This window comes from Marmota marmota, unplaced genomic scaffold (genome assembly GCF_001458135.2).
Source record: "Marmota marmota marmota unplaced genomic scaffold, marMar, whole genome shotgun sequence".
Taxonomy (NCBI): Eukaryota; Metazoa; Chordata; class Mammalia; order Rodentia; family Sciuridae; genus Marmota; species Marmota marmota.
In genome coordinates this window covers 12,053,699-12,078,164 of record NW_025999853.1, presented here as the reverse complement: position 1 = coordinate 12,078,164, position 24,466 = coordinate 12,053,699, and the positions used below count along the sequence as shown (strand labels likewise).

General features: G+C 34.8%; 1 protein-coding gene across 17 annotated transcripts in view; it reads right to left on the bottom strand.

Moving 5' to 3' along the window:
• Nucleotides 1–24,466, bottom strand: part of Anks1b (ankyrin repeat and sterile alpha motif domain containing 1B) — a 1,073,630-nt gene that overhangs the window by 365,451 nt on the left and 683,713 nt on the right. For 13 of the 17 annotated variants that reach the window (XM_048803345.1, XM_048803363.1, XM_015482887.2 and 10 more), the window contains exon 15: nt 2,269–2,375. In XM_048803345.1, the coding sequence (XP_048659302.1) occupies nt 2,269–2,375 (107 nt within the window). Of the gene's footprint in view, nt 1–2,268; nt 2,750–2,948; nt 3,070–24,466 lie in introns of those variants that run through there. The other 4 variants (XM_048803444.1, XM_015482889.2, XM_015482895.2 and 1 more) reach the window with 2 other exon arrangements.

Sequence of the window (24,466 nt, the reverse complement as noted above, 5' to 3'; positions counted from 1 at the left end):
ACTAGCAAGTCTAAAAAAGATTTTTCACCACATAATTGAATTCTGCTTCTTAAAGTGGGCCAATCATATTAGTGTACTTTAAGTTCATAACTAAATAAATTAGGTTATGGAGATCAATAAATGATTTTTATAAAGGTAAAAATTCATTTCTTGTTCTAGTAGCAAATAGATGGTGTATAACAGCATGTAAAGCAGTAACTGATGACACCATTTTATGAATGCTTCATTTTCAAAATGAATTAACTCCTCTACATGATAACTCAAAAGTTTTTTTTAATTCTGTATCATAAAGAAAGTATTTGGCTCACATGAATTAATAATGTGTTCTTATTTTCTGAAAAATTATATTTAATACTTGGAATTAAACAGGTAAAGAAAATAATCTATGATTAGACCTTGATTTTTTCTGCACATGTCCAGGATCTTCACCTTCCAGATACATTTGTAGTGCTTGTATATAATTTATTTATGAATGTATTTTATGATCTCTCCCAAAATTCTTATTTAAAACCTGTGTGATTAACCTTTCAGTCAGAGGCTTTTAAAAAGGGATTATATTTGTTCATAGTATTTAACATTCAGAGGAAAAATCAAGCTGAAATCAAGTATCTCAGTATGGCCAAATGACTGAGAGTATTAAAAAACCTGAGGTCTCATGAGACCTGAGTTCTCATGGACCACAATAAATTTGGACAAGGGTCTGAGGGATGGGAATGAGAAAGCTCCATTTCAAACAGAGACAGGGAGAAAGAATAAAGATGTTGAAATGTATACTAAACATAAATAATGATGAAATGACTTATTCTGTTTGATAGTTCCCCTACTTCTTAATTCCATTTAATGGAATTAAACTTAGGGTCCTAAGTTTGTTTAAATCTCAGTGTCCTAAGACTTTCACAGCATTTGAAGAACTTTCCCTCTTTTCCTCTTAAAATAAAACATCTTATCTAGCTAGTAAAAGTACTTGAAAAATTCAAGAAAAATAACAGTAGCTGCATCTCTAATTATTTTTTAAAAACAACAAAACACTCATTAAATGTTATATGTACATAATTTCTTAAAATCATGACTTACTAAATTTATGGCTTCCCACCCCCCCAAAGTTTACAAGCAAACACATTTTTGGGAAAGGAGCAGAAGTTCAAGAATTTTAATAATCTTCCAATCTACATAGTCAAGCCCAGCTTGGAGAAAAAAATAATATCACATGAAAATAAAAAGATCTGACTAGCTCTAAGTATTTTTACGATCAGTTCTGGTATTAGCAAGCTGCAGGTGTCAGCCCCAGCATTTTATTTAAGAACAACTATTAATTATTTCTACAAGTAATTTGCGTGCTACATGCCCATGTTATATAGGTCTCTCTAAATTTAGGGATCAGTGATATGTGTGGTGGGAGCTTAAAAGCAAGGAAAGGCAATAAGGGCTGTGACGTAGCTTTACAAGAGGAACTGATGAGCACTGGGGGAGGTATGGGAATGATTAGAAAGCCAGATTGTCATCAGCACACCTCCCCATCCTTCCTCACCTATATGCATCACAGTGGGAAGTTTGCACACACGAGGTTTAAACTGCATGTAGACCAGGATTCAGAAGTACATGAATGTATTCAGTGCATCTATCCCTCTTTCTACATGCTGACAACGAATTGACCCAAGTGTTTATTTTCCCACCCAAAGTAACAAACAATACTTCATTGCTCTTAAATCAGCATGTGTAAGTAAGTTAATACTCCCCATAATTGACCATCTGAAGCAGTTTGCTAATGAACCAAAGGGTGTCCGAATGATTTAAACTGCTTATTGAATAATTATCAGGAAAGAATGATTTTTACACCATCAGCATAACAAATTGTCTAATTAATCACTAAATGCTGATGCTCAAATAAAATAATAAGGTTTAGGAATCTAGAATTAGCTGAAGAGTGATACAATCTAACTGGGTATACTAAGATCACAATTTATAAAAAAAAAATCACACAAAGAATGACAAGGAGAATATAAATGTTAATCTTCTCCATTGCCTATAAATACTCTGCCGGCTCATCCATATAACACATATGTATATGGATGCATATAGATCTCATTTTCAGCAAGTGTCTAATATGTACACAGTAAGTTTAGTCCTAAGGGCATTCAATTTTCTGATGCAGTTACATATACAAAACTGATCGGTTTGGAGCAAATCAGGCTGCCTCTGAGCTATGTAAGACACATAAGAAGTAAAGACAGACAAAAGGCAGCTCCCTGGACACAGAGAGCATCTTACCATAAACTGCACATTGTCAAATCCATTAGCCATCAGGTGGTTCTCGTACTGAGGTAGCCCAATGCTTTCCAACCATTGTCCCACTGTTTGGACAGGGCATCTGGGTCCTGTAAGAGGATGAAGAGGGAAGCGTTTAAGCAGGGAGTAGCCGTCCACGGGGTAATAGCGGTAGTCCTGGGCTGAGAGGTGGCATTGCCACATCATGCTCCTGGGAAAGTTGCTATCAAAGGAGCCCGCCAGCTTGACAGATTAATGTTCTCAGCGAGAGAGCAAAGTCAGAAGTAAAACATAGTTTGCCAGGCAGGCTGTGGAGTGTGACTTGATCCTAGCTCCACATTTCTTACATATTAATCTTTACTACCGACCAGTACGTCATACAGCCCCCAAAACCAGGCAGCAGAAGAAGGCATATCAAGCTGTCAGCTTAGGCTGGTCTGCGTTCTATGTGATTGTTGGAGTACTCCACAATGAGCAATGCACGGCCAGCAGCCAGAATTCTTTTTATCAAGTACTCCTACACTCATCAGTATGCAGCTCCATGCTCCTTGCTCCCCCTCGCTCGCTCCCCTTCATTACCCAGCCCAGGCTACACCTCGCATTTTCAATAATAGCCATCAGATAAGGCAGATTTTTTTTGTCTGCAAGCTGTAAGCCTGCTGCTGCTGCTTCCTCCTACACACCCATCCAAGCGTCAATCTTGAATGATGAGAGCAGTCAAAACAAATGCAGAAAATAGCAAGACTCAAAAGCAAACCAAAGTGCTTCAATCTGAATTGAATCTTCATACTGGTTCTACATTACCGGGCTATTTGTTGTGGAATCTTACGTTTCAAAAGACACCAGGAAATGCAAAGCTTGAACTATAGCTTATAACAGGGCTCACGACAGGTTCCTCTTTCCCTGTTCCCTTTTCTCCCTTCCTTTCCTCTTTTATTCTTTTAAATGCAGCACAGATAAATGTTTCTGATCTAAAGCTTCACAGTGTTTGGAGAATAATTATTCTTTTTCTTTACATGCTGTATAAAAATGAACCTCTCTGAGATGCTTTTTTTTTTCCTTTTTGAACTACTGCAACATATAGAAACTGCATCGTAATCTTGAAGTCAAGATAATCCATTCCCGGTTTCCCAGGGCTTCTTCTAAACAAAAATATTATTAGGCACAAGAAATCCTTTTCCCCTCTGGTATTTATAACCCTATCTGCCAGGGTTATAATTCTTAAATAGTTACAAAGGTAATGTTAACTGGGTAGAATTTTTTAATACAGAAGAGGAACCCTAACCAAAAATAATTCAAGAATAACAGATGTAAATGTGTGAGTTTTACTGAATGGCAGACAGACTGAGTAATTTATTTAATAATTGGGAGAAACCAGAGATTAATAATAGAACTCACAGGACTACATCATCAGGAAGAATAGAGTCTTAAGACTGGAAGAGAACTTGAAGAAAGGTTAGTCTGACCTCCTTCCTAAGGTGAGAATTCCTTGTTACTGTGTTCCTGAAAGAATAATACCCAGCTTCTACTTGAATACTGCCTGTAACAGAGCTCTTACTACTCACCAACAAGCCTCCATTTATTAGAAAGATATTTTACTTCCTACCTCACTCCTACTCTCTGGCTCCAGCTCTGCCTTCAGAGTCACACATTTTGGGAACAGTGCCTCTTCCTCAGAAACACTTTAAAAAAAATTCAAGATTACTCTCTCCCCCTCCAGAACAGCACTGGACACATTACTATTTATTGTGCCCAATAAGTATTTATTGAATAAATAAAACATCCTTTTTCTTCTTTCCCTAAGTCATGTTTTCCCCTATTTCCTTTCTCTTTTTAAGGACACTGTCAATCTCTCCAACACACAGACATTAAACCTCAAAATACCTCGTACCCCTCTCCCACTACTGACACCAGCCCCCAAGTGGCAGTCATCCTTCATCATGGTGTCATCCATTCTCTTACTTCCATTTCCTGTTTTGTGTTTATGGAACTGACATCTCCTTTGGCTTTTGAACTCTTAGTTCCAGCCCACCTAGCCTAACACAACAATGACTTCTATATTGGTCTTCCCACCTCTGGTATTTTAAAATCTAATTTATACATGCTGTCAGAATAATCTCAAAGACACGGCTCTGATGACTATTCCCTGTTTCAAAACCCTTATGTGTTTTCTATTGATGTCAAAATAAACTCCCAAGTCCTGTGATGACATTTTGGGGTCTTCATGATGACTGTAAGTCATCGAACCTTTTTCCCTCTTTCCTTTATACCCCTTCCCCAATTCTCCAGCAAGGGATATTACTAGCTGATCTCAGAAGGCAGCCTGTAATAAGCTCTGGCTGGTTTCATTATGTCCCTGCACTTATATCCATTTGCTGCCATTTCCTTTATGAATCTTCTTCTAATCCTCCCTAACAGGAATAAATCTCTTTCTTTTCTGTCTTAAAGGGCATTTTTTTAGAAGTTGCATTGCAGAAACAATTTTTCTAACTTATACAATAGTTATTTGTGTATAAGATTCATTTCTTAAAAGCAAGGAATATACCTTATTGACACTGCACATAGTAAGAATTCAATTTGCACCTGCTAAACAAAATAATGTAATGCTAAACAAAAATTTAACAATTGAAACTTACATAAGGTTCTCTTATATTCAGATTTAAAATTTGTATTTTTAACCTATATCCCCAAACTCTGAATATCTTTGAAAAGAAGATATTTTAGTTTTTGAATATAATTTTTAGGTCTGGGTTTTTGTTCATTATCCTTGTCCCCTTTTTGAGTAAGCAACTCTGGGTGGATCGCAGTGTACCTGATTACAGTTTATCCTTGATTGCTTTGGATCTTTTCAGATGATCAAAGAATTTGTAGGAGCACATGAATGAATTTTGGTAGATTCTAGTTTCTCAACATTACCTGCACAAGTAGCTGAAAACAAGACTCTATTTGTCCCTGACCAGCTCCACAGTTGTTACAACACAAAGTTAAAGATAAGTCTCAGTTATAGCTTCTCCTAGGATGCCATCCACAGTGTTTTCCCTGAACATTTTAAGTTATGAGTAGGTGAATAAGCTACATAAAAATTGAGCAAACATGAAAATAGCATTTTGGATTGGCAAGATAGTTCCTCAAATTCTAACTCATTTCTTGACATACAAAACAGGGGCCAAGTGCAGAATACAGCACCATAAAACTCCTAGATAGCAAATCATCTTTGTTAAATAAATGAATAAAATGATAATGGAAATAGCTTTCTTGAGATTTTGATTTCTTAATAATTGGAAAGGGAGAGTTATTTCAAGATTCAGATTGCTATATAAAATACAGCTCAGAGAGATTATTAGTTGGGGGAAGTAGTCAAGAAGAGTAGGGAAGAGAAAAAAGATCATGAGCCATGTTGTTGGCTTGTGTTTTTTTTTTTTAAGAATTTTTTTTTTCATGAGTTGTAACAGAACCTGATTCAGGCCTGAAATCACTTTTTTAATAGTGCTTAAACATATTCCTCACTTTGCTTAAAATACTTTCTCAGAGTCTTGAAATTCTTGGAAGCATCACAACACATTATTGACCAGGCACCCTTATACAACTAGAACTTCTTTGAGTTCTGAAAGTCAGATAAGAGGAGTGACAGGAGGAAAAAAAGAAAAAGAAAAAGAAAAAAAACCCCATTTATTTAGGGTTCTCATGGGTTTGAACATTGTGGTGTGGATTATTACTTTCATTATAATAAGGAAACCAAAGCTCAGTGTATGTGAAAAAACAAGGAATTTTCTTTGGCACAGTCTTCTGAAAAAACAGTTCAGAAGTTCCACTCCCAGAAAGGCAGTGTGAGGACCTTCACACAGCCAATCCCAGCTAAAAAGGTGTAATTGCTAAAAATTGGAAACAAAACAAAAGACTACACCAAAATTTCAAAACCCCAAATAACAAAACAACCAATGCCTCTGCAGTGTCCTAAGACCATATAGTGGATGAAGAATATTTATTCAAAAGGTCTACTAAAACTTAGTAATATCAGAAAGATTCCTTGACACTTTAGCCATGACTTGCTTCCACCTGCCCTCACAACCTGAGGCATGTCCCCATGCACTAATTCTGGATGAGGGCACTCAAGAGGATGGACTCTCTCCTGGGCTCCCAACCAAAGGATATGAATAGGTAATTATCAAAAGGGGCAGGCCAGCATTTCTAATATCCTCTAACTCTAAACTGTAGAGATTAAATTTCTGATGAGTAAGGTGGAGAGGCTGGAAGCTTCTTTTGTTATTGAGCCCCACTCAAAGATCCCAGAGTCTACCTCCGTTTTGGTATGGCAAGAATAATGGGATACCATATTCCTCTAGAGTGGAGGTTCTATGCCCAGAAAGGTGAGCTAAGAAGACCAGAGGCTATTTTCCCTATCCTGTGCCCAGGAGAGTGGCTCAAAGGTTTTGCTTAAGGGGAGAGTCAGTCCATAGGAACCAAAAGCTTTACAATGCTCTCTGCCAGGATTGACTTTACTTGAAAAGGTAAAAAGAAATTCAAGCCTAAAGAATTATACAAAGAAATGGAAATTTTGCTGATGAATTATTAAAAGGAGGCTAGTTGTTATGGTTTAAATATTAGGTATTCCCCCAAAGCTCCTATGTGAGATAATAAGTTTAGAGATGAAATGATTGGGTTATGAAATCCCTAATCTAATCAGAGGGTTAATCCTGATAGGTGGTAACTGTGTGCAGGTAAGGTGTGGCTGGAGGAAGTAGATCATTAGGGATATGTGTTTGGGGTATATATTTGATTTTAGTCTCTCTCTGCTTATTGGTGGCCATGTCCTGACTTATTCCACCATGATGTTGTACCTCACCTTAAACCTGAAGAATGAAACTGGCCATCTATGGACTGAGACCTCTGAAACCATGAGCCCTTAAATAAACTTTCTTCCTTAGAATTGTTCTTATCAGGTCTTTTGGTCACAGCAGCAAAAAAGCTGAATAAAACACTAGTACACTGCATTAGAGCAACAAACTAAATGGTAGCCCAGTAGTTTAGAGAACCAGGAAAGGAGGCATTTCCAAGAGCCCTGCTGTCATCAGAACAAACCTCAAAGACTGACTTAAAAACACTGCTTAAATTTATTTGGACCAGTTTCTGGAACCATTTATACTTTAGGAAATTGACCATAGAGCAATCAATTGGCAATTAGTGGAGCCTAATATCTAGGTGTGATATCAAATGAGGCAGACAAAAGAAAGATTAGTGAAAGAGACAAGGGCGTTTCCAAGATGACAGTGCCCATGGCCAAACCTGCACCTTTGAATGGATAAATACAATACAATGTGGTACATTCATTCAATGGAATAATAGTTGAAAATAAAAAGAAACAAGTTCTAATACATGCTATGACATGGATGAAATTTGCAAGCATCATTCCCATTGAAAAAAGCTGATCACAAAAAACTCATATATTATATGATTCCATTTATATAAAATGTTCTGGAGAGACAAATCTATATAGAAAAAAAGTAGGTTAAGTGTGTCTAGGGCTGGAGAAGGGTATTTTGGAGGAAATGGAGACTGATTGTTAATAGATATTGATTTCTTTTTAGGGTGATAAAAATGCTTTATAATTGTGGTTGTTGTACAATTGTGAATATACTAAAAAACACTGGATTGTTATTATCCATTAGATTGCATGTGGGTGAATTGAATGGCATATGAATTATATCTCAACATGTTTAAAATTATTTAATAAGATATAAAATGAAGATAAAAATAAAAATATTTCTTCATATTTCTCTAAGTATATAATAATACAAAACATAATCGAATATAAATATACATTATGATTATTTCATGGTATTTTAGTGCTTTGGGGTTTTTTTTTGTCTCCATTTTTCTTGGTTACTACTTCCTATAATCCATATTATCCATCCTTCCTGCAAGGTTATTCATGTTAATAATCTAGTATACATATACCCATGCTTAAATAACACACACACAGATGTTCAGATATATATGCACATGTGAGGTATTTTTCACATTATTTCATAAAAACAGAATCATATCACACTTCTGTGAACCTCGCTTTTCTCATTCAAGAAAGTCTTATGGAACTTCTACTAAGTAAATTTAAGCTCTAATTTATCATTTAGAATAGTCCAGAATACAGATATTGCCATAGTTTATTCAGTTCTTTGCCTGATATCTCAAGGACCACCCCTTATTTAAAGTTATTATTTTTAAATTTTCAGATAACTGTAGACTCATATGCAATTATAAGAAATGTATTCATAGAGTGATTCTCTATAAGATTTCACTATTCTGATAACATCTTGATCTATATAACAATGCTATAGCACAAGATGACAAACAAGTAAGCAATACTGTTAAAATCCATTGATCTTAGTTAGATTTCATCTGTTTTACATGAACTTACGTGTGTGTGTAGAGTCCTATGGAATTTTATCACATACGAAGATCATGGGACCATCACCAGTTAATATGAACAGCACTATCACAAGAATCCTTCCTGCTAGCCATGGCCATTGTTATGGTTCAGAGGTGAAGTGATTAGATTATGAGAGCTTTAATCTTACCACTGTATTCTAGTTTGAATGAATTAATTGGGTGGTAACTGTAGGTAGGTGGGGAGTGGCTGGGGGGGGTAGGCCACTGGTAGGTGTGTCTTGGGGATCATACATTCTGTCCCTAGTTCCCTCTTTCTGCTTCCCATCTGCCAGGAGCTGAGTGGCTTTCCTCCACCTTGCCCTTTCACCATAATGTTCTGCCTTATCTCAGGCCCACAGCAATGGAGTCAATTAATTATGCACTGAACCTCTGAAACCATGAGTCAAAATAAACTTCACCTCTAAGTTGTTCTTGTTGAGCATTTTGATCACAGCAATGAAAACCTGACTGACACAACCATCTCCCCTTCTCTCCTATTCCTGATTCCCTGGCAACTACTAAACTGTATCCTATCTCTATCATTTTGGTTATTTCAAGAATGTTCTATAATATATGTCCTTTGGGAAGCAGTTTTTTTCATTTAATATAATTCCCATGACATCCATACAAATCGTTCTGTCAATAGTTTATTCCTTTGTATTGCTGAGTAGTAGTATGAATGTAAGACAGTTTGTTTAACCACTCATCCATTCTTTTCCATAACAGTTGTATCATTTTACATTACCATTAGCAGTATTTGACATCCTCTGAGCCACTCTATATGTCTGTTACTACAGTTAAATTATATCCTCATAATATTTGCTCCTTATTACCCTTTTCCTACAACCATGTGTGAATCTTAGATGCATTTAACTTACCCATCTTAATTATTCTGGACCAAATTTTACATTTTTATTGTTGATCACTAAATAAATCTTGTTCTAGTCTAACACTACATTTTCTGCCTCCTTATCAAATATTTATTTATTTATTTACATAGACATGAAAGTTGAGTGTATTTTGACATATTATACACACATGGAGTATAATTTGTCCTAATTAGGGTCCCATTCTTATGGTTGTACATGATGTGGAGTTTTACTGGTCATGTATTCATATATGAACATGGGAAACTTATGTCTGATTCATTACTGTGTATCCTTATCCTATCTTCCCATCCCTTCCCTTCATTTCCTTTGATCTAATCCAATGAACTTCTATTCTTCCCTCCCCACAAACCCTATTCCTTCATGGGTTAGCATCCACATATCAGAGAGAACATTCAACTTTGTTTGTTTGTTTGTTTTTTTGGAGGGGGGGACTGGAAATATCACTAAGCATAATAGTATCCAGTTACATCAATTTACCTAGAGATCCTGTGCTTACTAGAAGCAGATGTAGGAGTGAGACGGAATCTTAGACTATTTTTGATTTGCATTTCTCTAATAACTAAAGACATTGAACAGTTTTTCATATATTTGTTGATTGATTGTGTATCTTCTTCTGTGAAGGATCTGTTCAGTTTCTTGGCTCATTTATTGATTGGATTATTTGTTTTTTTAGTGTTAAGACTTTTGAGTTCTTTATATATCCTAGAGATTAGTGCTCTATTTGATGTGCGTGTGGTAAGAATGTGTTCCCAATTAGTAGGTTCTCTATTTGCCTCACCGATTGTTTCTTTGCTGAGAAGAAGGTTTTTAGTTTGAACCCATCCAATTTATTGATTCTTGTTATTAATTCTTGCACTATAGGAGTCTTATTAAGGAAATTGGGGCCTGATCTGACATGATGGAGATTTGGGCCTACTTTTTCTTCTAATAAATGGTTTAATTCCTAGGTTTTTGAACCACTATGAGTTGAGTTTTGTGCATGGTGAGAGATAAGGGTTTAATTTCATTTTGTTGCATATGGATTTCCAGTTTTCCCAGCACCATTTGTTGAAGAGGCTATCTTTTCTCCAAAGTAAGTTTTTGGCACCTTTGTCTAATATAATATAACTGTAATTATGTGGATTAGAGTCTGTGTCCTCTATTCTGTATCATTGGTCTACAAGTCTATTTTGGTGCCAATACTATGATGTTTTTGTTACTATTCTCTGTAGTATAGTTTAAGGTCTGGTGAAGTGATGCCACCTGCTTCACTCTTCTTGCTAAAGATTGTTTTAGCTATTCTGGGTCTCTTATTTTTCCAGATGAATTACATGACTTCTTTTTCTATGTCTATGAGGAATGTCATTGGGATTTTGACTGGAATTGCATTAAATCTGTATAGTGTTTCTGGTAGTATGGTGATTTTTGACAATATTAATTCTGCCTATCCAAGAACAAGGGAGATCTTTCCATCTTCTAAGATCTTCTTTAATTTCTTTCTTTAGCATTCTGTAGTTTTCAATGTCCTTCATAATAGCTAAACTGTGGAACCAACCAAGATGCCCTTCAGTAGATGAACAGATAAAGAGAATGTGGTATATATACACAATGGAATATTATTCACCATTAGAAACAAATAAAATCATGGCATTTACAGGTAAATGGATGGAGCTGAAGAATATAATGCTAAGTGAAATTAGCCAATGAGTCAAATGCTGAATGATTTTTCTGATTTAAGGATGCTGATTCTTAATATGCTGTGGGGGGTGGTGGGTATTTAGGATTAAATGAACTCTAGATAGGGTAAAGGGGAAACGGGGAGGGAGGGGAAGGGAGGATGTATGGGGTAGGAAGAAGGTGGACTGTGATGGTCATCATTACCTAAGTACATGTATGAAGACATGAAGGACGTGACTCTACTTTGTGTACAACCAGAGAGATGAAGAATTGTGCTGTATATGTGTAATATGAGTTGTAATGCATTCTCTCATCATATATAACAAATTAAAATTAAAAATTTTTTAAAAGTAAAAAAGAAAAAAAGAAGAAGATGTATCCCCAACTTTCCATCACATAAGCCTAAGAACCAATTTCCTCAGCAAGACTCCTAAAGACCGAATCCTTATTTATTATTACACAGAATATTTCCAGTTGGTCTACTAATTTTAATTTAGATTTAGTTATTGTAGTTTCATTGATTACTACTATTTCATATCCTCATAACCATCTTCAGCTTTGGATTTATGTTTTTATTTGTTTGTAGTTTTGCTAGGATATTCTTAAATACATTCAGAAAATGTTTTGAACTGATAAAAATAAAAACAGTGTATCAAAATTTGTGAGGTACAACTAAACTTGTACTAGAAACTTATTATAGCATTAAAATTTCTACATTATAAATGAAGAGAATTTCAAAGAAATAACCTCAGCATTCACCTTGAGAAATAAGGAAAAGAAGAAGACAAAAAAAAAAGTAAACAGAAGTAAGATCAGAGAGAAAATAAATATATAGAAAACTGAAAATCAATAGAGAAAAAGCAATGAAACCAAAAGGTGTTATTTGAGTTGATGAGTAAAATTGAACATCTTTATGCCAATACATTCAACAACTCAGATGAAAAGGACAAGTTTATTGAAAGGCACAAATTGGCAAGTCTCACTTATGAGAATGCTTACAACTAAATAGCTCTCTACTAAATTAATTGTACTTTTACTTAAAAACTTTCCACAAAGAAATCTCCAGGCCTCAATGACTTCAGTGCTGAATTCTACCAAATATATAAGGAAGAAATAATGCCAATTCTATACAAGTTCTTCCAGAAATTTGAAGAGAAGAGAATATTTGCTAGCTCATTCTACTAGGTCAGCATTACTCAAATACTAAATTAGACTAAGACATTATGAGAAAAAAAAGCTTTACATAACAATATCTGTTGGGCACAGATGCAAAGATTCATAACCAAATTTTGGTAAATGGTCAACAGCATATTTAAGGTAATACAATAGAATCAACATTTGTTGGAGGGTCTAGCTAGTACAATTATTCATAAAAAGGAATAAAATAAACTGTATCCAGATTAAAGAGGATGAAATAAGTGTTTTTATTCACATATGACAGGATTTTCTATATACAAAATCTCATGAGATACACATAAAAATTATCAGAATTAAAAAGTGAGTTTAGTAAGATTGCAAGATAAAGGATCATATGCAAAAATCAATTGCATTTATCTATATTAATAATAGATTATCAAAATTTAAAGTCCTAAATTATGCTATCCTAAATTATGCTATATATGAATATTCCATAGTGAACTCCACCTTTATGCATAATTATAAAGCACCAATTTTAATAAAATGATAGAAGGAAAACAAGTAGTATAGAGGAAGGGAAATGGGGGAGGGGAAATAGGGAGTGAAAGAGAAAGTACCAGGGACTGAAATGGAGGAAATTATGTTCCATGAATTATGATTATGTCAAAACAAACCCTACTGTTATGTGTAACTATAATGTACCAATAAAAACATTGAAAAAAATATAAAAAGTCTAAAAATCAGCAAATTTAAAATAGCACCTCAAACTATGAAGTTCTGAGGAATAAAGATGTCAAAAGATATGCTAGACTTGTACACTTAAAATTATAAAACATTGCTGAGAAAAATAATATAGAGTCTTAAAAATTGGAAAGATAAACTATTATCATGGATAGAAGACAACCTTGTTATATGCCAGTTCTTCCCAATTGCATCTAAAGATTCAGTGTAATCCTAACGAAAGTACCAGCAGGAGCCTTTTTTTTTTTTCAGTAGAAATAGTCAATTTCATATGAAATGCAAAGGACTAAGAGTAACCAAAATAACTTTGGAAAAGAACAGATTTAGAAAATGTACATTGCCTTACTTTAGCACTTATTATAACATATGGTCATCAAGACAACGGGGTGTTGATGCCAAGAATGAAAAATAGATCAATGAAATAGAATGGTAGGTTCAGTAATAGACTGATACTCTGAGGGTCAACTGGTTTTTGACAAAGGTAAAAAGGCAATTCTGTGGAGAAAGGAGAGACTTCTCAATGAAAGAAATTTGACAGTTAAACTTCAACTTCATGAAAATTTTAAAATTCTACTTTTGGGAAGGTACTGTTAAGAGAAAAGGCAAATCCATGACTAGAAGAAAACATTTATAAATCATATCTGATATAAACCTGTATCCAGAAAATATTAAGAACTCTCAAAACTGAGTAATAAACCAATAATTTTTTTAAAATGAGCAAAACAGTTGAACGGGTACTTCACCAGAAAAGATATAGGGATGGAAATAAGCATATGAAAAGATGCTCATCATTGTTAGTCTAGGAAAATGCTAATGAAAACCATAATGAGATATCACTTATTGACCATATCAAGTGTTGATAATGATAAGGATCAAATGACAATAATGCAGATCAACTGGAACTCTCAAACACTGCTGATGGAAAACAGTTTAGTAGTTTTTTAGAAAGTTAGATAAATATCTATTATGTATCTCAGATGAACTGCTGATAATTATCCAAGAGAAATGAAAGCATACGCCATATATAGACTTGTATATAAGAATTCACAGTAACTTCCTTTGTAATAGCCAACAACTGGAAACAGCCTAACTGTCCCTCAACAGTTGACCATTCAACAAAACAAACTGTGGTTTATCTGTAAAATGGTTATTACTCAGCAATAAATAGTTAATAAACACAACACACAAATGAATGTTAAAATAATTTTGCAGAGTGAAAAATAAACAGGATGCCCCTCCAAAAACAATAATAACAAAAGAATACATCTGTGTGATTCCATTTATATAAGGTTCTAGATAGAGCAAACTTATCTAGTGACAAAACACAGATTAATGTCTATGCAGGGATGGGAGGGATTATGGAAGGGCATGAAGAATCTTGTGGGTGATGCATATGCTCATTTTCTTGATTGTGATAATGATTTCACAGATGTATACATTTACCAAACATTGAAGTGTATGCTCAAATATGCTCAATTTATTGTGGGTTAATTAAACATTGATAAGTTGACTTAAAAAGTTTTTTTTTAAAGTAGGAAAAGAAACTAAAGAATGATTGGGGAAGGGAAATGATTTATTTTAGATAGAATAGGGAATGCCTCCCTGAGAAAGGTGAAATTTGAACAGGGACTTGAATGTAGTGAGAGAGAAAGCCATTCTGGTGTCTATGAAAAGAGAATTCTAGGCAGCCGAAGAGTTAAACCCAAAGGCTAATATCCTGCTCTACATTGCAATGCCAAGATGATACTGAGAGTGGGGAACCACCTTCCTTGACTCGTTCTTAATGTCAGTTTTGCAGTCTAGTGAGTATCCATGAAAGAGATCACGAATGCATTTTTACTCTAGGATACAGCACCCAAACTCTTACAATTGTATTAAAATGAATCCATTATTTTAGTTTAGTTTTCTCAAATTAAATTTTCTCTTTTAAAAGTAGAAGGCAGCTAATATTCTAATTATTTTCAGGGGCTTCTCAATTAGGTTCTAGTTAATTGGAGAGAAGGAGATACTTATTTTTGTACCTTGTTTGTTCAGCATTCACTGATTTCTTCAACAAATATTTATGAAGTACTTCTTGTTCCAAGCATTTCACCAGGCAGTGGGGAGAGAGTTTTGAACATCCTTACACTTGTGCAATTTATAGCCAAGTGGAGAAAGCTAGTTATCTCTTAGAAAAATGCCATTTAAGATAGGGGGAATTTAAACTTAGAAATATGATTTCTTATTCTGACTACAAACAGAGATGAAATAAATTAGAGTACATATCACCTACCTCAATAGTTACTACTTGGCGAAACTCTAGGAAGAAAAAGGAGAGGCTCCAACCCTGCGAAATGGTACTATTACTGCCATTTCCTTTACAGGGAAGGAAATAAACAGGTTATGAAAGATTATAAATTTGTCTAAAGTCACCAAGTTGGACTTGAACTCTGAGAGCCTGGCTCCAAGTCTAAAATTTTGGTCACTATTCTACACTGCTTTTTACTTCTTTCCCTTTTGCACGAGTGAGAATACTCACGTATACACGTGCAAGAAGGTTTGTCTTAAAATGATTTCTCAGGTTTTTGTTTGTTTGTTATTCTCTTTTTTTCCTTCATCTCACATTCATCATTCTTGGTTTCTAATGCACAAAACAATGAGGAAAAATTAGAAAGAATGATGAGAAGTGGGAGGAGGATAAATCCTGTCCTTGGGTATTTTTGTTTTATGCCAACGAAGGGCTTTGCTGTGATTCTGGAAGACTGCTGCTTCAGTGCTGATCCACGTGGGTGGCTGGCAGGTCTTCAAGGCACGAATGTTTGCACTTGGGGTCTGGGAAGATGGCTGCCTCAATGAGGGTGGCACAGCATGGAGGTTGAGAGCCTTGACTCTCAAGCCAGACTGCCTGGGTTTGAATCTTGGTTCTTCTCCACTATTTAAATATGCTGCTTCCATTTTTTATATGGAGCATCAGAAAAAGTACAATTTTGCTTGGGGAAATTTCTGGAACTTTGTTGTGCTTCAGTAGAATAAGGGGACACCCTCACTCTATCTATCTCAGGGTTTTACTTGAAACTGAAATTAAATAACATATGTGAACAAGTACTATGATGCAGAAAGAGCTATTATCCTCACTGCCAGGAGAACATATACTTATGTTGTTCATTCATCCCTCAACCAAGAAGATTGCTCTGAAGCCATCAGGGCTTTTCCTTGCCCAGTTCCATTTGTTTCCCATAAGACAAAAAATGCATGGAGTGTGCAGTTCAGTCAAATAACAAACAAAAGCTAATAGTACTGTGAAGTGATCAGAATCCCCAAGCCCTGGATATCATTAGGGGTTTTGCCTATCTAATATGCACCAACAGTCAGGTTTTCAGTACAAAGCAGTCTGGTGTTTGTAACTTATCTGCATCATCCTTAAAGAAAAGGGGGACAATAAAGCCCCACATCCCTGAGTGCCCCCTGTGTGCTCCCTCAAACCTAGCTCAGTTAAGGGAACAATGAGAGCAAACCTGGGCCAGAAATTCTAGATACTTATTATTTTGAAGGACACTGGCTTTCTCTTAAGCACACAGAGAACTAGGGCAAATTAGTGTTATCTGTAGAAAGCTACTTTCTTGTATGTATGCCAGGACAGTTGCTCCTGGGGATGCTGCTCATACAAGCAAACTAAGTGAGCTAATGCTGACAATGTCACTGCTTCTGCAGCCTAACATATAAAATTCCTCTCTGTGTGGGAATGGGCTTGGATCTGAGGGCACCATGGAAATGATATGTGCCGCTAGTCCGGCCAGCTGCCACTATACAAAATGCCATTAGGGTGAGAGGCTCTGCTTAGTGAGGCACCCTGAGGGACAGAGATGCTATTTGTTCAGCCTATTGCCACTGAACTCTTCTTGGAGCAGTAATGATTTCTTGTAAGCTTTCCCTAATAAATCATATGTCTCACATGCTGTCTCCAGGCACTCTCTTTGGCCTTTCCACAATCTACCCCACAGCCCTGGTGCAGCTGTGCTATGGGCATGATATCATCTGAAGGTAAAAAGAGAATCAAGAGTGGGAACAGGAATGGTCATAAAAGATGATTCTTATTCCTAGCTTCATAATTAAGAAAAGGGATGGTAACTTATTTATTTCAACATATTGCAAGTAAAGACTGGCCATTTTTAAAAGACTGATCAAAGAGCACGCAATACTTTTTCAGAAGGCCGAGCCCACATTTGGGAGAGAAATCACACATGTAACTAATAACTAAAGGTCTCTATGTGAGCCTGACTTCCTGTCTTCTATCTTGTATTGCAGGCATAGGAGCTAGGCATGAACAGTATTCACTTCTGTAGAATAATGTGAAAAAGATTCTGACTAACAATTCTATTTTTAATTAGAAAGTAGCAGTATCTTATTTTTCCAACCCCAAATGTTTTCTTAGCTGAGAATTATAAACTACACATCTGCATTCCTTATGGAGAAAACGTGATAATAAAAATCAGCTGGAAAAGAGATGCTGCAGTAAGGATAATGCTGCTTCTACTGATGAAAGGATAGCCTTTCTAACAGCTCAAAATAGACACACAAGCAGAGATGGCAGACAACAGAATAAGGAAAGGGATTCGTTATTTCAGGAATTGTGGAGGGCGGTGGGTCAACAGAGTTCTGGATCACAAAGTCTAGATTTAAATAGGAAAATACTCCAAGATCATGCATTGGTGTTTAAACGCTAAGGGAAATCAGAAGCTCATATTTAATTTTCCCTAAGGCTTTGCTTTTTATTTTGAACTAAAAGCTTCAAGGAGCACTTAAGAAATACCAGCCTTTACTAAAGAGATCTGACAACTTATGTGCTGGAGTGTGGTCTAAAATAGGAAATGGAATTTAAGTCTAAAATGCTAAAATTTTCTGGCAGAAAACAAAATTATATATATAGACCATACCTGATTGGGAAAAAATAGTAATTCTGTTGATTTCAATCTCATTTCCCCTTCTTTTAAGTATCTGGCAAATGTTTGACTCCTCATTCAGAAGGTGGTGACTTAAGGTGTTAAGTCATTGAGTACTCCTGCATGATAGCTTTGTTTTAGACTCAGGAGGAAGGGGGATCTGTCCTTGCCTCAAGGATCTTCTGGTTTAGTGGAAAGACAGATATCATGCAAGATGTTGAACACAATCATGGAGATATGTACAAGGTATATGAAAGGTGGAAGAAAGGAAAGAATGTTTAATTTGGCTTGCATACAGAAGGCCATCTGATCTGTGATTTGAAGATTCAGTACAAGTTTATGAGGCAGATATGTAGAAAGATGTTAAGTATTCCAGGCATAGGGAACAGAATGTGCAAAGATATATTCAATTATTCATATTGCTAGAATGATTCATTATTGCTGGAATTCAACGGTATAAGTGCATGTGTAAGAAGAGAATCTGAGCACAGGAATGGGGAGGACAGGTAGGCCGGAGATGGTCAAAGGACTTGAGTGTCAAGAAAAACTTTCCTGGGAATGGAGGGATATGATAAAAATTTTGTTGCACAAACATCACCTGGAGGATGGGGAGGAGATAAACTAATACAGGGAAGAAGCTGGAAGTAGGGGAGACAGAAAAAGCCTGTGAAGCTCTTCTTCTTAAAAGAGTAAATAGATGACATGACCCAACTAAATATTTTAGAGGATAATCTCTAAAGCGGGGGAAACTCCAAATATCCTCGGTCACTTAGAACCTTCCAAGTAAGCCCTGGTTCAATGGCTGATTGTGTTTCCTATGAAAGGTGCTTAGTTGGCCAGGCCTCAATTGCAGAAGTTAGACTTGGGATTGGTTCTTCCATAGAGAAGACTTTGTCTAATGTTGACTCAACCTCACTTGACAGACATGGCAAATGAACACTATTACTAGAAGAAGAAATTTAAAATTCCAGATGATCTGTGCATGCATTACAAAGTGATTATAAAAGAAATTAGCATGTAATTTTTTCAAAAGAAGATTGTTAAGAGGACTAAAGATGATAAATAAGGAAAGTTCTTATAATATGTACTTCATATATGATATACAAGGAATAAACATTAGAAAAATAATGAATATATGCTATAATAATAAATATAAGCTATATATCACTATCTATTAAAATGTATTGAAAATAAAAAAATGAATATACTATTCATAAAAATTGGCTCCCCCCCCAAAAAAAAATTCGTTCCTGAAACAAACAAATTTCAAATAACTACCTCCCTGAGACAGTTAAGTACTGTCTGAAGGCCATGATTTTGGAAGAACTCATCAGAAAACTCTGGGTCAGACTTAATACCCATAACTCTTCAACAGATGCACTATGATTAAGTATGAACATCAATTAGTCACTAAATGAATTTGTTTATCTTTGCCTGACAATTTTAACTGTTTCAAAATCTCATGGGTAAATACCTTCTGATAGAGACTTGTTTACTTTTTGATAAAGTCAACTAATAAATCTATAATTTCTATATAGAAGAGGTCCCCAAATTCTTTTTCTCTTAAACTTAATGTTTATTTCCATTTTCTACTAAAATCCTGAAAACTTGGGGCTAAACACTTGGTTCTGTTTCATTGTAAGATGGTAGAATATATCATAAAATAATCATCTCATTTCTTTTTTGTTTTGTTCTTATAAATAATATTTCAATCTCTGTATAAAACAGTCTAATGACCATAAGAAGTTTCTTTAGGTAAGGTTAGGATGAGTTTTGAGAGAGTTTTAATCTCAAGACTCTATGTAATTTAAACACTTAAGACAATCCCAGCAACTTCGCATACAGAAGTTTAAACCTATTTCATGTAGAGGCTCTGGCTGAAAATTATAATATAAACCAAAAATAAAGAAAGAATAGAGCTGGCTTAGAGATGTTAAATTAATACACAAAACATCTTTATCCAATAATATAAACATATAATTAGGTAATTTGCTATAAGCATTGAGATTCATAATGACTCAAAGTCATGGGAGTAGAAAAAGAGCTTTTTGTTCTCTTTTCTATACAACTTAGAGCCAAACTGGGACTATGTCAGGGACAGTTATATTTGCCACCCCATAAACAACCATGAAAGTGAACTTGCAACAAGAGTTTTCCACAGTGGACCCAATGGATGAGCCCCAACCCTGGCCAACATATTGATTAAAGTGTTTTATTTGAAAAAAAAAAAAAGCCTGAAGTGAGGGCCCAATAAAACCATTTCTGTATTCCTGGCCCATGGAAACTGTCATAGTAAACAAATGTGTGTTGTTTTAAGTTGCTAAGTTTGGGGGGCCAAATTATTTTTCAGAATAAATAACACATCTGGCCACTTATTTTGCTCCCCTGGCCATAGTGTTTGAATCAGGGTTGGATGAAGGGCCCAATTCAGGACACAAAAGTTTTAGAGCCAAAACAAGAGAATTTTATTAGCCCCCTTCCCCTTTACATTCACAGGGCATAAAATAGTGAAGACACAGAGCTGGTAGTACTGACAATCTTATTTGAACCATTTGGAACCCAAAGAAGGAAGCCAACCTGGAAGAGAATAGAGCTAAGAAACAGTAAGAGTTGAGGTCCTAACAAGTTTTTTGAGGGACAACAGAATAAAGCTGCACCTGAAACTCACACTTACCTTTATATGTGTTTGCTTATATATTCTCTTTACTTTTTGTAATTGGAAATACGAATATGCTTTTTGGCCAAAATCAGTTTATTATTGTAAGATTATAGAATATATCATAAAATGATCATCTCATTTCTTTTTTGTTTTGTTCTTGTAGATAATATTTCAATCTCTGTATAAAACAGTAATTAATTACTGATAGTTATAAGAAAATTAGTGGTCAATAAAGGAAGTCTCTATTTCAGCATTTCTAGATTCTAAAATAAATTTTAAAAAACAAAAATATTATAAGTCTGTGGCAGCTAGATGATAGTGGAAAGACAAACATTGATACTGCTTTGAATTGTATAGTCGCCATGTATTTCAACTGAAATAAATATATACAGATAAATTTTACATGTTGCCTTCTACTCTGTTCATAGAATACTTTGTTTCATGTTATCTTCTATTAGTCAAATAACAATTTTAAGGTTTTCATGGACATTCAGTTAAGTCTCCTGTTGTGGTCTTACTGTGTAAAATTTTGATCAGAGCTTAAACTTTTAAGTGAATGTATATATACTTTCAATTTCAACATTTTATTTAATGTGTTTTGTTTCTTTCATTGATAGACTATAATATTTTTATCTTGAGTTTTCATTTTTGTTTTCTACTGATTTGACAAGACTGGCTTTCTGTTGTGGAAGTGTTGTTCTTACCAAAATTAATTATTCTTGTCAAAAATTAGGTGACCATACAAAATGCATGGGTTATATTTTGTTAAATAGCCAAAATATAAAGAATTTTATTATCACCCAAATAATAAAATGTCAGGTGCTATTAATTTTGAGGTTGACATTTCTAACAACTCATGGGGTATTTCCCAACATTTTAGTTTTTAAAAATAAGATTGTCATATATATGTGCTTTGTTCATCATTTATTTTATATCAAACATAGTTTAATTGAACATAACTTTGTATGCATATTTTGCCTAATTGATCATTAGTAAATCATGATCATGCTGTGGTAAAATACAACATTAATAATATTTTTATAGTTGTAGATGTGCTTTAAGTAAAATAATGAGAAAAGATTTATAAAATTCTGTCTTGAAGTTCTAGTTCAACATCATGTAGCTCTTCAATTTATTCCTAATCTTCAAAACTACCAATGGCTGAACCTCACATCAGGATAATAAAAATAATGCTTTCGCGTGATAAAAAAATATGAAATATTAGAGACTAGACAATATGGGGAAAAAAGGTTAGCAATAATAAGCCTTAGACTGTGATGCTCATTTATATGACTACAATGATTCTCTGAATCCAATACACATTATGGATTAACTAAATGTCATGCTAGGTATGGGGAGGATATAGCTTAATCTCAGTAATCTATTTTAAGGAATAAATTCTGAAAAAACATGCATTGTGTTATTTACCTTGAAAAAGAGTCTAGAATAGTATCATGTATTTGTTTGATTTTAATTGCATTTTGTAACAAGGGGGTGGTTTAAGGCCATGTAACAGCTGACTTAGTACCACTCTAGGAACTTTTCTAAGCAAACTTCAAATTAAGTGACAATGTGTAAAATCTCTCTGTTGATTGATCTTTAGCTATAGGAGAATGTCTATGAATACTTACTTACAGGATTATTGAGAGATTCAATGAGATAATTAGAACAGTGCTTAGCATCTGATAGATACTCAATAAATGTTAACAATAATTATTCCCATTATATTGTTACTATGACTATATTATTGAATACTAGCATCATCAATATGGTTTGGCATGCAAAGCTGTCCATTATTAGTGTAGTATATCCCCACTTAATTCCTATGCTCTTCCCTCCTGGTTAAGAGAAGGCCTTCTTGTACTGGTACTCATCGCCTGACTCACTGCTTTTGTGCCTCTTTTTTTATTCACGTATCCTTTCTTCCTCTCTAATTTCTTGTGGGCAGTCTCTTCCTTTTTATGTTTTTCTCATAATTTTATTCTGTTGATCCTTTGAGGTCCTTCTATCTCCTCTGTAAAACATCATGGGATACTCTCACTAATCATCCATTTCTTCTTCTTACTACTGTGGTACATTACTTGTGTCTTTTAAATCACACTTTTCACTTTTGATACTGTATAATATTTATGTACATGTCACATATATTTTTTTTACAAGACTTTAAGCTTCAATGGTGGAAGCCAAGTCTTCACCATCTCTGTGCCCCACACAGTACTGAGTAGAATGCCTTGTACAAAGTGGACATATCACTTTTGCTTCATTAGAAAATCCTTCCAGTCAACTGTCCTAAACTGTGCTTACTCTTCCAAATAGATGAATACAGACTCTCGCTGTTGGAGGTTTGTTGCTTAGATAACCAAGATTAATCACTGAATTGTTTTGATTTTCCCCAAGTTGGGAATGATGCCTAAAACTAGTGGGAGTTCCTCAAGGGTAAGGAATTTTTTGCTTTTTCATCTTTCTGTCATTTTCAAAAAGTGAACACTTCTTGATTTGAACAGAGTAGAGAGCATCATAGAATAAGAATTTCCAAGTCATAAGTATGAGAACATAATATGCCAGAATATGGCGCCTCAGCTTGCTGAGTACTTCTGCTGGAGGAGATTGGGTGGGCCTCAGAAGAAAGGTCTTTCTGAATTTCTCCTGCCCTCCTTTCTCTCTCTCTAGCTCCCCCCACAAAGCAATCATAAATCCTAGGAAGGTCTGTGAACTCTTTCCTTGTCCCCAACACCTGAAGGTCTTCATGTTATAGGTATCTCTTCCATACCTAGGGAGAAGAATTACCTTAGAAGAAGGTGAGCAACCAGGCCTCACAAAGCTCCCTGGAGTTTATTAAGCTTCAATGGCGGAAGCCAAGTCTTCACCATCTATGCTTCCTTTTTCTAATCGCACTTTTGCACACCGTCCCTTCTTATCAAACTTAACTATAAAAATACAGAGTTTTCCCTGAGTCTTTGGATCTTCATTTCTGAAACCTTCTGTGTCATTTAAAACATGGGTTAAATAAATTTGCTATGCTTTTCTCTCGTTGACCTATCTTTTGTTGTAAAGGTGTCAGCCATGGCCATTATAATGGGTAAGGAAAAATATCACTTTGTCTCTCCTAAAAAAAGAACCTTGGCTTTTTTGGCTCCCACTGCCTTGCTCTTAGAATAAAATTTTTCATTTTTCAGACCAGTGTGCTATCAGTCCAAATACCCAACCACCCACTGAATTTGAAATCTGTGTTTTATTTCTGCAGGTTTATTGTTCTAGAAGATTTCAGCTTTCATTTGGACAATAATCAGAGAGAAGTGACTTTCACAGCCTCAAAGTGAAAGATGTTTAAATAGCAGGTTAATGGACATGAGTATTTTCCTTTAGTTTTACCTTACATGTATAAAAGATATCAAGATTAAAATATTCCTTTTCAGAATAACATTGACCAATTTGGAATTTGCAGAATCTGATTTTTTTTTTCAGGAAAGAAAAATATTTTTAAGAGTAAATTTTAGTTATTAAGTATATGATAGAAAGAAAAGATGGTTGCATTCATATCTGAAGGATCTAGAGACATGATAATATGATGATCTTTATTGACCACTGCTCTTAGGAATGATTTAAATATATTGGGCACATAAAATAAAATAAACTGTATTATAAGAAATATTCAGTGGTTGAATTTGGGCTAACACAAGGTTTTGAATTTTCTATGAAGTAATTAATTAATTATATATAATTAAACACATATATATAATTATATGTATAATTAAACATATATATAATTAAAT